At 35.0% G+C, this 17,145-nt stretch overlaps 1 protein-coding gene across 1 annotated transcript in view; it reads left to right on the forward strand.

Moving 5' to 3' along the window:
* The window catches only part of LOC128994256 (putative protein kinase C delta type homolog), a 34,813-nt gene extending 18,660 nt beyond the window's left edge, over positions 1–16,153 (forward strand). The window contains exons 5-10 of the mRNA XM_054418667.1: positions 631–804; positions 2,125–2,279; positions 3,270–3,408; positions 4,506–4,694; positions 5,704–5,844; positions 14,236–16,153. Coding sequence (XP_054274642.1) covers positions 631–804; positions 2,125–2,279; positions 3,270–3,408; positions 4,506–4,694; positions 5,704–5,844; positions 14,236–14,382 — 945 coding nt within the window. The 3' untranslated portion in view covers positions 14,383–16,153. The remainder of the gene's footprint in view (positions 1–630; positions 805–2,124; positions 2,280–3,269; positions 3,409–4,505; positions 4,695–5,703; positions 5,845–14,235) is intronic.
* The last annotated feature ends 992 nt before the right edge of the window (positions 16,154–17,145 follow it).

Genomic DNA, 17,145 nt, shown 5'->3' on the forward strand with positions numbered 1-17,145 from the left:
AATGTTACTGAAAAAAACTGATTTGGTAACTAAAAGTCTTAGCACTACACTGATGAGGAATTAATTGGCAGTAATAGATTTTGTCATATCAATATAACAATATTCCAAGTAAATCAACTACATCTGGGGGTTTAGTTGGCATAAAACTATCACAGTATGCTAAATCCCAATGAAAAAAGAGATAGGATCTCAATTTCTTTAGAAGTAGTAGCGCAAAAGTGAAAATCGTTGTGACAAGCAATTGAAACTAATATGATTTTGTTTATACTGTATGATATTTTTATCTGCTGTCATCGGTGAGTGTAAAAGTCGAACAATGGGTTTCAATGACTAGGGGAGAAACATTATATTCAAGTAGCACTTAAACTTAGTAAAGATAAAAAGTGTATCTTTTTTAAAAATACACTTTTTAAAATTGCATACTTTTACAGAGTACAACAATACAGGGTTGTTTCTTATTTCAACGATCAAATGTCTATGGTTTGTAATAAAAATGTTTTTCGTAAATTATAAAATGTTTGTACGATATTTTTTCAGCGATTAAACCCAATCAAACAATTCACCCAATTAACCGAGCAAGGCTTGGTCCCCCGGTACTAGATTACTGAACTTGATGCTGTTTTCTGGCAGGTATTGCTCGCAGAGCTTCGCGGCACTCAGTATTACTACGCTGTGAAGTGCCTCAAGAAAGACGTGGTGTTGGAAGATGATGATGTTGAGTGCACTTTGATTGAGCGCAAAGTCTTGGCATTGGGGACCAACCACCCTTACCTCTGCCATCTCTTCTGCACTTTCCAGACTGAGGTCAGGACCTTACTAAAGATCAGTTCAAGTTTAGGTGTTCAGTGTTTAGTTTATGAGTTGATTGATTTATATCAACTTTATAGGATGCTGATCCTTAACGCTGATTATAGTAAGACTCATTTATTGAAAAGTCCAATGATTAATGACAAGTGGGTCAAATTTTAATCCTTCAATTAAGAAATAGTATAGTGTAGTACAGGTCCATCCACTGTCAATTAAAAGTACGATTGAACCCTTTTGTTGTTTTTCTTAGTAGGCCTAGTCCAGATGAATGTCACTTTTTATGACAATAATAGGTTTTTTACATACCTCAGTCAAATAGTCCAAAAATGGTATTGCTCAACAGCTTACATGTTTCGTTGCGAAGACAACATTATCAAAGCTTGCAACTCGTCAAAAACACACACGAGTTGCAAGCTTTGATAATGTTGTCTTCGCAACGAAACATGTAAGCTGTTGAGCAATACCATTTTTGGACTATTTGACTGAGGTATGTAAAAAACCTATTATTGTCTTAACAATATAGTCCAGGGGCCGAAAACATGAATTTTGATTCACTTTTTATGTTTGTAAGAATAAAAGATGTCTTCTTGCACTATTAAAACCTGTACACTTCTACTGAAAATATTTATGAGAGTCGTTTTGATTGGACTTGAAGACTGGTCAAAACCTATCAGTTAAACGTATTTGATTCATACTATAGATTTAACGTCTATAGCATTATAGGAAGGTTTAGATGACCAATGTTCTAAAACAATCAATGTCCAGTTAGATCAATGTAAAAGGAGATTTTTAGTAGATCAATAACTTGTAGAGTTCGAAACACATCATTAGATCATTCCCATTTACCCATTGGGACTTATACCAGCTGGTTCAAGGGAAATAACAATGTGTTATTTTGTCTGTAGAGCTTATCGGATATCACAGAGTTTGGTCCTAAAATTAATTAACACCAATATTGAAATGTTTGCCTTAGAGACAGTTTACCAAGACCAAGGCCACAGTTTTATGTTTTGTTCAGATTTAGATTAGATTTAGATTGTCAACACACAACCTGACTGAATTATGAGTGTTGAATAAATGAAATGTAGGATTGTTACTGACTAAGATCATCTGTTTGTTTGGTCAGTACCATTTATTACTAAGACAGCACAGCTGGGTCCAGTTTTAAACCATAACAAACAATTAACCTTTCTCAGAATCGAACGGGCAAGCTTCTGTTTAGTAAAAGAGCTTTATAACTGCAAAGTAGCTGATTGTTTCAATGTTTACTGTCATAACATATCTGGTATTCATCTTACAAATCCTTGTGATTTACAGTCGCACCTGTTCTTTGTCATGGAGTACCTCAACGGAGGTGATCTCATGTTCCATATCCAACAGCAAGGGAGGTTTGATGAAGGCAGAGCCAGATTTTATGCAGCTGAAATAGTTTCTGGTCTCAAGTTTCTACACAAGAAAGGAATCGTTTACAGGTAATAACTTGGGATGCATTGCACGACGTCCAATAATATTATTCAGAGTCACGACGTCCAAAATATAATTTTTAAGCTGTTGCACGACATCCAATATAATATATTTGACTGTTGCACGATGTCCAAGTGCCACGATGTCCAAATGTACAGTAACTTAAAAAAATAGTCTTTCTACAAGCCCTGGACGTCATGGGATTGGTCGTCGTGTAACAGCACACTTTATATTCTTTGAAAAAAGTAGCAGTTGTTGCACGACTTTCAAAGCCCCTGCTATGTCTGCTGCACGGCGTCCAATAGCTCAGCGCTATTGCATGACGTCCAAAGCGAATACACACTGTGAGTACTGTTTTACCGTTTTTATTGTACTTACCTAACCTAGCCTAACTTAACCTAATCTAACCATGTATGCAGGAGCTTTAGACGTCATGCAACAGTGCTGAGTTATTGGTTGTCATGCAACTGGCTTAGCAGAGCTTTGGACGTGGTGCTAATGCTAAGATTTTTGACGTCCAATCTCATGTCGTCCAAAGCTTGTAGAAAGACTATATTTGTTGAAGTTACTGTACTTTTGGACGTTGTGGCACTGAATAATATCATTGGATGTCGTGGTACTTGGACGTCATCCAACACTTCCATAAATTTAGGACCTTTGTTGTGTGGTGCTCTGCTTTGTCCTGATTCTAACAAGTCACCAGAACCTTGCGTTCTTGTGTAAGATCCAACAGCTCAGCATTGTTTGGGTTAGAAAACTAAGCACACTTTTTACACACCAGAGTATATCTGGACATTTTACAATGCTTAAATTGTACTCAGTGTTTGCAAAATATGGGGTTTTACTATTTCATGTTAGGCAGTACTCTGGCTGCGTCAGATCCAAAGTGTCAACCGTTCAACACGTACCAAGCAACCTTGAGAATAAATATGACATTTTAAGGACTTTTGAACGTTGACGATATACTTACAACTTTGACTGAGCTGTGCCATTTCCAGAGACCTGAAGCTGGACAACATCCTGTTGGACTTTGATGGCCACGTGAGGATTGCAGATTTTGGCATGTGTAAGCTGCAGATATACCTGGACAGGACGGCCGACACGTTTTGTGGCACGCCTGACTATATGGCACCTGAGGTACGGAAGTTTAGATTCTTAGCTTTTAAATTGTTTGTTAATAATATAGTGTAAGAACCAACAGTATGTAGGTAGTTATGATTTGAAAAATTGACTCTAAAGTGTTTTAAGAAAATTATATAAGCATACAATATTGCTCAGGGGACTCAAAATTAATTCAGGATATAAAAACCTAGGATTTTAAATGGTCATTGCTTGGGGACTGTTCAAGAAAACTAATAAACTATATAAATGATGAACTGGAGTTGAAATAACATAATAATAATAAGTTTTGTTTTCCGATGTAAAGGGAGGAAATTTTGACCTTGACATGCGCAAAACAGATACACAGTGACAGGCCGCAGTTTTGACTCACACACCTGACGCCAGTCGCCAGTTAAGAGTTACGATGTTAACAGCACATTAAAAGGCACAGTGTGTTCTGTGGTTTGCGGAGTTTAAATTGATTGTTAGGTTGCAGTGTCGGTTTTGAGTTTTGTATTGAGGGCAAAATTCACCCGATGATAAATAAATTTGCTGGTTTAACCAGTTTTGTAACACAGGAAGTTTTTTGGAAGTACATTCACCTGGCCAGCCAAAAACAAGTGATGACAAAGTCGATGAAATCTGACAAACCTGCATCAGAGGCATGAAAAAATTGATTGCCCGACAAAGTCTGCAGTTAAACATACCTAAATCGACACTTTGTGATGTTCTTGTAAAATATTGAGACCTAATCACCCTAAGCATACAGATTTTGCCAGTTATATGCTCAATAATATTGAAGACAACCAGAACTTAAGGTACTCCTCAATTTGACTATTAAATCGCTTAATTATCTTCTATCGTCAATGGGTGTGTTAGTCTAGTGGTTAGCGTCTCGGACTTCGGTGCGGGAGGGACGGGTTCAATTCCCGGCACATCCACAAAACATATTGGGTTTGGACCGCTTTCCCAAAAAGCGTTTGAATAACACGAACAGTCTCTGTTACATCACCTCTGAAAAAGGCCACTAGCTGTAACTCTATAACACACAATAATAAAAGTCCCCAAGCAACGGCTGTAACTCTAGACCTTTCAGCTTGACATAACATTCTCATTGTGATGTTTGTCACCAGATCTTGAAGGGACTGAAGTACAACCAGTGTGTGGACTGGTGGTCGTTTGGTATCCTGATGTATGAGATGTTGGTGGGAGAGAGTCCCTTCAGTGGGTGTGACGAGGATGACTTGTTCTGGTGTATCTGCAACCGTCAGCCGCACTACCCTCGCTTCATCACACTGGAGGCTAAGCGCATTCTAATGCAGGTTTGTGGCTTACTGTTATTGTCCTAGTATTGTTTATCAGTGATTGGGCAGTGTACAGCATGTGATCGGTTTTATCAACATTAAAATCTCCAGTGATTGCCTTCAAATTAGGAGCATCTACTGTGTTTGTAGTAAAATCTTGATTATATCTTGCATAGTCAATAGTCATTGAAACGTCATAAAATGTTGATTGCACTAATCTTGGAAACAGCTTTAAGATCACTATAATGTAGAGAGATTCCTGTCTTGAAATTATTGATTATGAAATACCGCCAGTGAAATAAGAAATAAAGTTAAAAATATTTTTATAGCTATAATATAAGACTTGTTTATTATTATTTCCATTTTTCATGCACCAATCACATTTTTTAAAAGGTCCAAACACTGTTCTTGCTACTACTGTATGTAAAATCAACTTGTTGTTATAAAGTATAATCATGGTCAAAAAGAATTTAATATAGACATACAGCAGTGCTGCGGTTAGCATGCCAACCCCGTACGAAGGAAGGGTACTCTGCTAGTTGTATATGTAATTAAAAAATTGTTATGAATAATTATTCAATAAACCTTTTAGCAAATTCAAACCCCTTTTAAAAAATTGTTGTGTATCTTAATGTGTAGTGTACAGGGTGTCTAGTAGTTTAAACCCAAATTGGCTAGTTAGATTTGTTCATTGCTGCACTATCATTTTCTTAATTTAAAAGTTAAAAACATCCCATTATCTTAAAAAGACTTAATATCATAAAGACAGGGGTTGGTGTAGTTTAACCAAATTATTTCAAACATTTGGTAAAATTATAAAAATAATTTATCGGTATCAAGAATTGAGAATAGATTTTTTCAGGTCTCGGTATCGATAATCGATAAATTTTGGTATCGACCCATCACTAATAATTGTTGAAAAAACTAGTCTTGAAAAGTCTGGAATTAGTCTTGAGTTTTAAAATAAAATGGAAATAAACTAGACACCCTGAGTGTAATTTCTGACCAGAACTTGTTTGTTCATCAGTTGCTAGAGAAGGAGGCCAGCAAGAGACTAGGGTCTTGTGAGAACGGAGCTCTGGAGGTGATGGCTCATCCGTTCTTCAACGGGTTGGACTGGGATAGACTCGAGCGCAGGGAACTTGTGCCTCCCTTCAAGCCTAATGTCGTAAGTGCACCTTGATATATTGTGTGTCAATTTCATCCCGATTTTGACAGAAAATACTCTGTAATTAATTTCAGTAACATCATAATCATCAATTATCAATCATTGAGATGGGAATGCCAGCGAGGTGCGTATTTTGGATCTGTGTAGCTTTGTTTTATTAGCCAGGATCATTGATTTAAAGCCCAATAATCAGGGACACCTGTCTCCAGTTTCGAACCTTCAAAAAGCTACAGTAGACTCTCGCTCATCCAGATCGGCCTTGTCCGGACTCCCGGTAGTCCGGATCGGCAATCGTGATTTTTTTAGCGGCACAGTACAGTAGAAGTCCGATTATCCAACCGAAACGGGACTGAGACTACCTTGAATAATGAAAAAAATCGGATAACACGACGGTAAAAATTATTACCAGTGGAAGTGCATATGCCCGGGCTATCATTACTTTGGACCTGGAACAAAATTCGGACCAAAAATTACACCGGCGGAAGTGCATATGCCCGGGCTATCATTACTGTGGACCTGGAACGAAATTCGGCCGAAACAACTATTACCGGTGGAAGTGCATATGCCCGGCTATCATTACTGTGGACCTGGAACTAAATTGAAAAACGGCTATATACAGTACAGTACTGTGTATTTGCTCGACTCTCGATAGTCTGTATTTTTCGTAATCCGGACCGGAAGTTTGCCACATTAGTCCGGATGAGCGAGAGTCTACTGTACTACTATCTAATGCCGGATCACATTGTGATCTGGCATTCCTCCAAACAGGTCCGCGGAATTGGCTAACTCTGGAACTCGCTAACCCCATGTTAAACGCCCTATCTTCAAATTTGGTCGATGAGAGGAACTCGCTAACTTGTTCGGTTTCGGAATTGTCTAACTCCGGAACCCGCTAACCCGCTCTAGAGCCGGGTTAGCGAATTCCGTCCTCGTACGGAAGTGGCTAACTCGGCCCCTCGGCGGAACTCGCTAACTCCCAATCAGAAGCCTCGCGTGCTGTCCAATAGGAGTCAAGCACGAATATTTTTGACCAGTGTTGCCGAAAGTGTAGTACCTACGATCGTATCGGTACCATAATGTCGTATCCTACGAATAATTAGGAGTAAGAGCAACGTAGTCGATAAAATAAATATATTTAGAAGTATGAGGTTAAGGGTGTAGCATAGAGCACAAGGGCCTAGATTTTTTAGGATTTTTTGAGAGGATAGCAGGCTTACCTGAATGGGAAAGAGTCCAAACTGGCACAGGAAACACAAAACAAAACTTTACACTATATACACAAAACATTAGAATATTTCACTGTCACTGACAGCATTTTCAACTAAGGAAGAGGAAGAGATAGTTTTCTAGATGTCCAAAATGGTGGCCAGTGATTTGTTGAGTCAGTGTTGCCAATAGTATGAATTCAAAAAACACAGTTTCAGTTTATCTTTTATGCACTATATATACAGGGTGACAAAAAAGTCTGGAAACGGCTTGATATCTTTTTAACTAAATTCGTTAGAAAATTCAAACCTTTCACATCAACTTATATGCATGAAAACTACTTTTTGCAAGTATTACCATTTTTTTACCTTCACCAGGGGACGGCCCATGAGGAGTAGGTACATAATCTTTAATGTAAGCATAGGTTGATATGCACATCATTTTAAAGGTCTGGTGTAGTGGAGTTCATTGCCGGAAACCGCGTCAAAAAAGGTTCATTCGTTACAAAATGGCGGCATTTCAAAGTTCTTGCGGAATATACCTGCACAGGCCTTAGTAATGGTAAATACTCATAGTCAAAATTAGCCGGGAAATCTGAAACCCGGTTAAATTTGTTTTGAAGATTGAATAAACGTAGTATATGGACTAGTTGACTTTAAAATACAGTTTCTGCTCTCAAGATAATGTTTAATACGAGTATTTACCAATATTAAGGCCTGTAAAGGTATATTCCACAAGAACTTTGAAATGCCGCCATTTTGTAACGAACGAACCTTTTGAGATGCGGTTTCCGGCAATGAACTCCACTCCACCAGAACTTTAAAATGATGTGCATATCAACCTATGCTTACATTAAAGATTATGTACCTACTCCTCATGGGCCGTCCCCTGGTGAAGGTAAAAACATGAAAAAGCTTGGAAAAAGTAGTTTTTATACATGTAAGTTGATGTGAAAAGTTTGACTTTTCTAACGGATTTAGTTAAAAAGATATTAAGCCGTTTCCAGACTTTTTTGTCACCCTGTATATGAATAAATATGTAAGCCTGCTAGTTGGGTTGGATATTGAAGTGGAGTGGGTTAGATTAAATAGGCGCCTTAAAATAAGAAAAAAAATAGCAAAACCTAGAAACAATTAGAACACAAATGAAACCATTGTTATTCGATAGTGAAAAGTATTGTGAATAACATATCAAAAGTCTCCAAAAATATCTTTGGTGGAACACCACCATTTTTCCAAAATGGCGGCCAAATCCAGTAGTTTTTTGCTTTTTATTGAAATTCTGACTTTCCAGTCAATATTGGTGAAAAGTCGTAAATACATTTTATTTTCCTCCTGAAATTACCTTTAAAATGATACCAAATACATGTACGTACAACCAAAAATAAACCCCATAGAAATAATAAAATATTTCAAATAATAATATTTTGTATAAATTAACGTAGTCCAAGCAAACTAAGATTTCTGATAGGGTTAGTGTAAAAAATTGCAAGTAAACGTTTTATGGTTTTATTTTTATTGTTGGGTGTGCAGAGTGACATACTAAAAGTTGCCAAAAATTAGTCCTCGGGAAACCCGTGAAATAATGATAAAATATGGCGGCTTTTCCCAACATTGGACAAATTTTGAAAAATATGCAACATGCTTTTTTGCAAATTGTTTCGAGATATTAAGTTAGGACCACCAGCAATATTTATTGTGTAGTCAGTACTTCATTTCGATAGGGAACGCGTTTTTGGCCGCCATCTTGGATCCGCCATATTGGATATAAATATTTTTTAATGTAATTATAGTGTTGTGACACATTATTATGAACTAGATTTCCACGCTGATTTCAATGCTTAAATCCGTTTTTAAATAAGTTTTTTTTTCGTTTCTAAAGATATATTAAAACGAAAACTCTCCCCTATACATTACTTATGGATGTATCGTACTTTGAAAATGTGTTTAGATTATTTTTCTCCAGGTCTTATTAATGCTTGCAGTTCGTTCTAGCCTTAAAATATTCAGTGATCTAAGAGTATTTTTCTCCAGGTATTATTGATGCTTGCAGTTCGTTCTAGCCTTAAAATATTCAGTGATGTAAGAGTTTTCATTTTAGCTATTTATAGTTAAACAGACTATTTGGAGACGAGGTACAAATCCCAACATAATATTAAATTACCCTTTTTTTTAAAAGTTTTTGTTAAAATATTTATATCTCGGGTTGTTAATATGTCAACAAGTTCGTTCTGGTATCAAACTACTCAGTAAATGTTTGGCTTTAATTTTATTGATCATTAATTGACACCTGATAAATTTAAAACGGATCATTTAGGCCTACCTTCAATGAACATTCAAATATTGTTATTTGTCTTTAGTTAAAGACATATATCCCCAATTCTAAATAACTCCCAATAAGGAATCCATCGCTAAAATATAAGTCAATATTTAACGAATAGCTATGAGGAGTTTTTCCCGTTTTCACTCTGCAAAACACTACAAAATAAAACTATAAAACATAAAACATCGTCCATAAGCAATGTATGGGGGAGAGTTTTCGTTTTTATACGTCTTAAAATCGAAAATAGCTAGGCCTATTTAAAAACAGATTTCAGCATTGAAATCTAGTTCATAATGATGAGTCACAACACTATAATTACATTAAATAATATTTATATCCAATATGGCAGATCCAAGATGGCTGCCCAAAAAGCACCCCCTATCGAAATTAAGTACAGACTATCCAATAAATATCGGCGGTGGCCCCAAGTCAATATATCGAAAAATGTGCAAAAAAAGCATTCGGTATCTTTTTTTGCAAAATTTTTCCAATATTGGGAAAAGCCGCCATTTTATATAATTAATTTAGGGGTTTCCCATGGACTGATTTTTTGCAACTTTTGGTATGTCACTCTGCACACCACAACAATAAAATAAAACCATAAAACGTTTACTTGCAATTTTTTACACTAACCCTATCAGAAATCTTAGTTTGCTTGGACTACGTTAATTAAAAAAAAATATTATTATTTGAAATATTTTATTATTTCTACGGGGTTTATTTTTGGTTGTACGTACATGTATTTGGTATCATTTTAAAGGTAATTTCAGGAGGAAAATAAAATGTATTTACGACTTTTCACCAATATTGACTGGAAAATCAGAATTTCAATAAAAAGCAAAAAACTACTGGATTTGGCCGCCATTTTGGAAAAATGATGGTGTTCCACCAAAGATATTTTTGGAGACTTTTGATATGTTATTCACAATACTTTTCACTATTGAATAACAATGGTTTCATTTGTGTTGTAATTATTTCTAGGTCAAACCATATATTCAGGGGCCTAAAAGGTATTATCTCAGGTTTAGGTTTGGGGGTTGTCTAGACTTAGTAAACCATTGATAAGACAATTCCCATCTTCTCAGTTGTGACTGGTTACATTGAGGGGGCAGTGATTTGACTATTTTGGTTGTAAAGCAGTCATTGAAACTAGGGTTGGTGTGGCTCTGGGCATGTTGTACAACTGGTTTGTCTTTGTATCCAGTAGATACATCTTGTCTATGGCCATTCATCCTGGTTCTGAGGCTATTGGTGGATAGGCCTACATACTGTGCCTCACATTTGTTACATTGTAGTTGGTAGATAATGTTCTTCGTTTCACAAGTGTTGAAGCCTCGGATGTTGTAGTTTTCTTTGGTTGTGGAACTGGAAAATGTTTGGCTGGGTTGATTTATTTCACATGTTTTACATCTCTTGTTAACACTTGTGAAACGAAGAACATTATCTACCAACTACAATGTAACAAATGTGAGGCACAGTATGTAGGCCTATCCACCAATAGCCTCAGAACCAGGATGAATGGCCATAGACAAGATGTATCTACTGGATACAAAGACAAACCAGTTGTACAACATGCCCAGAGCCACAACAACCCTAGTTTCAATGACTGCTTTACAACCAAAATAGTCAAATCACTGCCCCCTCAATGTAACCAGTCACAACTGAGAAGATGGGAATTGTCTTATCAATGGTTTACTAAGTCTAGACAACCCCCAAACCTAAACCTGAGATAATACCTTTAATCTAACCCACTCCACTTCAATATCCAACCCAACTAGCAGGCTTACATATTTATTCATATATATATAGTGCATAAAAGATAAACTGAAACTGTGTTTTTTGAATTCATACTATTGGCAACACTGACTCAACAACTCACTGGCCACCATTTTGGACATCTAGAAAACTATCTCTTCCTCTTCCTTAGTTGAAAATGCTGTCAGTGACAGTGAAATATTCTAATGTTTTGTGTATATAGTGTAAAGTTTTGTTTTGTGTTTCCTGTGCCAGTTTGGACTCTTTCCCATTCAGGTAAGCCTGCTATCCTCTCAAAAAATCCTAAAAAATATTTAGAAGTATGTTTAATATTATTCTTCTGATTATTAGGGTAGAAAATGCATTATAGTCTTGGCATAGACTAACCAACACAAGTAAACTTTACATCCCATTGTAACCTTTGAAGCTCGTTTTCGTGCCTAGTTCATGTCCGGTGACACTGATCGCTAGTGTCGACGAAATTGTGTTTCTATTATTTTATAGTTAACTTCATGATTTGTTCTTTCCTGTTTGGTTATATAACTAGGGGACGTGTTATTAGTTATGATTAGATTGTTTTATTTGGTTAAACGAGATTTTTAATGACTGAAAACAAGAAACAATTGTAAACAAAACACGATCTCTAAAGACAGTGCACCGGACAGAACAATAAAACTGACTTCAGCTGATCTATAAGGATGAGAAATGTACTAATATAAGGGAGTATGTTTTACACATGGTTTTCTTACTTAAATAGTAGTTTATTGGGATGCAAAAAGATAGTACTGTACATTTAATTTGGATCTTTTACATGTTATGAAATATCTATTCTCATAGTCCACCATTTGTTTCTTTTATTGGAATAAATACCATTTTGTGAACTTCTTCAAATAAAACTATTAAGTTTGTATTTTGTATACTGGGCTTGTAACCTTGAATGCTTGTCCTTGATAGGTTATAATATTTGACTCTTTAAAGGCCTATTATATCTGTCGTGCGAGTGTTAACAATAGTTTGGTTCTTCTTAATATTTCTGTATTATTACCGAAATATTTCCGAATCATAGTATTGGTAAACAAATAAAAATAGTTTCGGTATTTTTCTATATCAGGCACATGATTTACCTAGGTAGGCTACATTAATTAATAATAACGCAAATCAAAAACGTTAACAATGTATTACAATATTTGCGTCTTTACTTTAGTCAAGAAAAGGAATTTAAATTTTCTTACATTATGTTGTTAGGAAACATATAATCTATTAACAAAAATTGAAGCAGTATTGTAATAGTCTATCCTATTCGATGCAACCAACAAATAGACATTTAAAAAAAAAATCCTTCAGTAATTGCCGTAGACTTTGTATGCCTAGAATTTTGAGGATTACCTTCCCGATAAAATTTACACGTTAAACGTCATTACAGAAATACATTGTAGTGCTAATATCTTTTTAAATAGAGCTATTGAATTTAAATAAATATTGATCAATACATTATAAAGTGGTAATGTATTCATGGATTGCATTAAAAATTTGTCTATTCATAAATACAATTTGTAAATTTATGTTATCGTAGGCTATTAGTGTAGAACCCGGGTTATCCTCTTAATTAATATTAATTTTACGTCTAAAGTCTGCAGTTTTTATGGTTCTAAAATCTAAATGGACCCAGGCGTTCTTGTTTGTTACCATTTTTATGAATGGTGGCCATAGCTAAAATTACCTGATCTTATCCAACAACAAAGCTATTGTATATTGAGTGGCTCACTACCGGGAAACGGGGAACCGAGCATGGCTTGGTGTAGTTTATTTCGATTGTAAAAGCAATATAAAGGAATCCCAACACTAAAATCAGGAACATCCGTCAAGTCTTTGATTAAGAATCGTGAATTAAAATAACCCTGTCACGTTTTAATATAAGAATATTATAACTTCTCCTATTATTTATACTAGTGGGGCTTAGGTGTACAATCTAAAAACTGTTTTAAAACATGTAACATTATTACTAAAAAATTCAACTCATTTTAGAACTAGGCAACTATTTACTAATAGGCCTACAATGCTTTGGTTTAAACTATTAGGCCTAGATTTAGACCTACAGCTGTTCTATAAATTGATATGAAACGTAGTCTATGTCATATTATTACACGTAAGTTGAACGATTCAACGACAAACCTTTAATTTTAAATCTATGAATTAGTTATGAAAGTTACGATGGTTGATGATTGTATTAATTAATGGTTTTTGTTCATTACGACATTAGGATATATTTGTTTACTGTGTTTCAGAACTTCCGTGTATTTTGGCTTAGTTTCGTAAAGGTTCAATTGTTTAGTAGGTACCAATTAAACTGAATGTTCAATGTTTTCATATTATTTTCTTATAATACTTATGGCATTTATATAAGATCGAAATCACAAACTTATTTTATTATTTAAGTTATTTTGACAATTGCAATGCATGTTATATCATGTTAAAGGCAATAAAGACATTTCATTTCATTTCATTGGCCGTTGTACAGTTAAATAAAAAACCTCTTTTCATGATTTTTTAAATTGCATTTTAATTACTTTGGGCTAGTTAGCTGTTAAAAGTAGAATGTATAGCAAAAAAATAACATTTACTGCATCTTCATTGATACTGACATTTTGAAATACGGCAGTGTACGGTTATTTCGCCGTACAAGGTTGGCAACGCTCCGTGCAGTGGGCGCTGCCGGGTTAGCGACTTCCAGAGTTAGCGAATTCCGCCGCGAGACAAAATCGAGTTAGCGGGTTCCGGAGTTAGCCAATTCCTGACTGAGACGGTTAGACGGTTCCTGAGTTAGCCAGTTCCAACACACGACCGAGTTAGCGAGTTCCTGAGTTAGCCAATTCCTATGAGCCTCCAAACTGGCTAACCTTAATGGTTTAGGAATATTTTATTAATGACCATTGACGTTGTGCTCACATACGAGCAAAAGCATTCTCCTTTATTATGAACCTATTATCACTTTGTAATTCCCTTAATCATCAGAGTTAGGATATGTTGTAATTCATATTAAGCTAACTGGTGAAAATCAAATATCAGCCAAATCATAATTTTAACAAGTAAATCCTACCTTGTTTTCAGAAGCACCCTTTGGATGTTCACTATTTTGACAAACACTTCACGGCCGAGCGAGCTTGTCTTACGCCGATCGATCCTTCCATTCTGCAATCGATGGATCAAACGCAGTTCCAAGGGTTCAGCTACACCAATCCCAATGTCACCGACTAGTCCAATTGATTGGTAAACAAACATGAACACTTACATACACACACATCACTACCTAGATGTCTAATGTAACAGTATAAAGTACCGTAGTCAAAAATGTTTAGTCAAGTTGTTTAGGTGTATCGGTATAGGAATGTCTTTTTAAGCTTAAAGTTGAAGGAGCAATCATTACCATTGTACTATCTATAGTTCTGTTACTTTTAACTGTATAACATGGTGTGTTGAGTCGAAGAAGTTGGAAGGTTGAAGTCTTACGAAGGGTACCAAATGACTTCAGGGTTCTTGGAGATAATAACCAATTTACTTTGTTAATGGTTTAGGATTTAAAATCTTTGCTAGTCTGAAAAAAATGGTTGAATATCATTTGACACTGTCAATCTTATGTCTGGTGTTATTTTCTGTAAAGTCGTTGAAACTTGGATTTTGTTTGTACCTTAACTTGCCAATTAAGTATCTTTGAAAACCACATTTATTTATTTATCTGTGAAGAGTCAAAACTTTGCCTCGTTGATATTAACGTAGCATTACTTAAATGATACTCAATCTAGTCAGTTGAGCTGTAAAATCTTTTGAAATTGTATATTTTAACTGTGGAAATTAACATTATTAATTGTTTGTGAAAATATAGCATTACCTCATACCTAGTCATCTATAATTTGTAATATTACTTAATGATCAAATTACATTTTATTTATTACTAGGAAAACTAGGTTTTAGAAAAGTAATGCTTGCATTAGACATGAGTTAATTAATTTTTAATTTTTATTAGTCATAAATTATTTATACCAGGTGGTTTTAAGCGTTGAAAATTTGAATGAAATATAAACTTGGATTTTGATTTTGTAGTATATGTACTCACTAAAATTAGAATAATACATGTAAATTAACAAAAATAATAATGTGTATATAGCCATAGAGTAGAATAGTAATTTTTGTACGTTTATTTTTGTGGTTTGCTTATTAATATTTTTATAACCAGCTATGGTAAAATGTTGTCAAAGGTGATTAAAAACATTAACAGTTTTTTTTTTACTGTTTGCTTTTTCAGAAAGAGAAAAAGTTGCCGTTACGTTGAGAAACCGTTACAAAGATAATTTTACCCAGCAAGTCATACAACAAATATTGATTGTGATGCAATTTTGCTATATGGTTTTATGTAACATATGTGTCACAGTAATTAACGGATAGTCCTTTTCTGTTTAAACGCAAATAGTCAATGACGCAACCCTTCCCCATTGCTCTTACTTCCTTCCGAAAGTTAAGGCATAGGTAACATTTGTTTTTCCAATTTTCGTAAAAAAAAAACTTCAACAGGAAAGGATTGTTTTGTTTCTCCTGCAAACTTAAATATGTTCTTCTGTGCATGTCTCACTCCGTGTTTTGTTAAAAAAAAAGTATTAAGAGGTCTTAAAAAGTAAGATTTAGTAAACATTCAAATCAATTTGGTTTGACTAATGTGTATGATTAAAGAATTTACCATGTTGTAGGTTTTTAACAAAATGAGTTTTGATGGTCTCAGAATTTTAACAAACAACCAAATGTTATCTTAAACATCGATAAATGTTATAAGCGGTTGTTTAGTTACACAACAATAGTTGTTTTAATGTTCCTTGATTTTAGTTGTATATACTGTAGTGTTATAGATTAACAATTGCATTAAAATGTGTACTTGCCTATTTTAGATATATTTTATATGTTTTAGTGTTTATTTTTTGATAGCTTGAAAATGTGTTGTTATGATAGATTAAGTTAAATAAATGATTTTGTTTTGCAATCTGAGGTGTTTATTACCTACGTAATTATCTTGTACATATTTGACTTGAAGCACTTAAGTTTGAGACAAGCGAAGGGGCTGTTGATCCTAATAATGATGACAGTTAAAGTGAGGTTAAATAACATTATTTTATCTCAAGACAATTGCTTGCGTTTGTGTTGTGTGTATGAAGATCCTGGTCAATATCCATAAAGAAAGAAACTTGTGATAGTTTGGTCACATATCCACACACATCATAATAAAGTAGAAAACCACAGGATAAAGTAAGACAAGTTTTATTCTTGACTAGAATGAATAAATTTACTTCTCATACTCTCACATTTACATACAGAAGTCATGACTATTTTCAATGATGGGGTATAAAAGTCCAGAGCATCAATGTGCTCATTAGGTCTTCAAAACCAAAATGATAGATTACTGCCTGTGCTGGAGGGGAGTCCTTGTTTTTTGTTAATCGTAAGAATGGACTCTTACCCATTTAGGTAATTTTGCTTTCCCAACCAAAACCCTTTATATAAGTCCTTGTAGCCCATTTGTCATTCTCAACTATCTTACTTTCCTCATGAGTGCTTTATTTATGTCTCCAAACTATAATCAAGACTGTGAAACTGTTGGTTAGCAAAAATTAGCAATTTAGAGAGAGAGTCAGTAGCTGTTCAGTAATTTGTTGTTAAAATTCAACTTTGCTTTTTGAATTGTTAATGTTTATTATGAACAATTTCTACTAACCATCATGGGTGAATTTCACAGGCAACACGTTCCCGCACCACAATCTGACTCCTGGAATATACTAGTATGTCTGACAATCATCGCTCCAGCAGGAGCAGGCTGATCTAGTGGCAGAGCGCAAGACTTTGGTTCCTGTGGTCCCAGGTTCAAACCCTGCCAATCACTAATCAATTTCATCACTGGCCCAGCCTGGAGTAATTTGTACACCAGATCCGGGTTGGAGCCTAGCATCCTAGGATGTCAGCTTGGCAAAACAAAACACC

The sequence above is a fragment of the Macrosteles quadrilineatus genome, unplaced genomic scaffold (assembly GCF_028750875.1).
Source record: "Macrosteles quadrilineatus isolate MER2022 unplaced genomic scaffold, UCM_ALF_1.0 Scaffold_5__1_contigs__length_97177068, whole genome shotgun sequence".
Taxonomy (NCBI): domain Eukaryota; kingdom Metazoa; phylum Arthropoda; class Insecta; order Hemiptera; family Cicadellidae; genus Macrosteles; species Macrosteles quadrilineatus.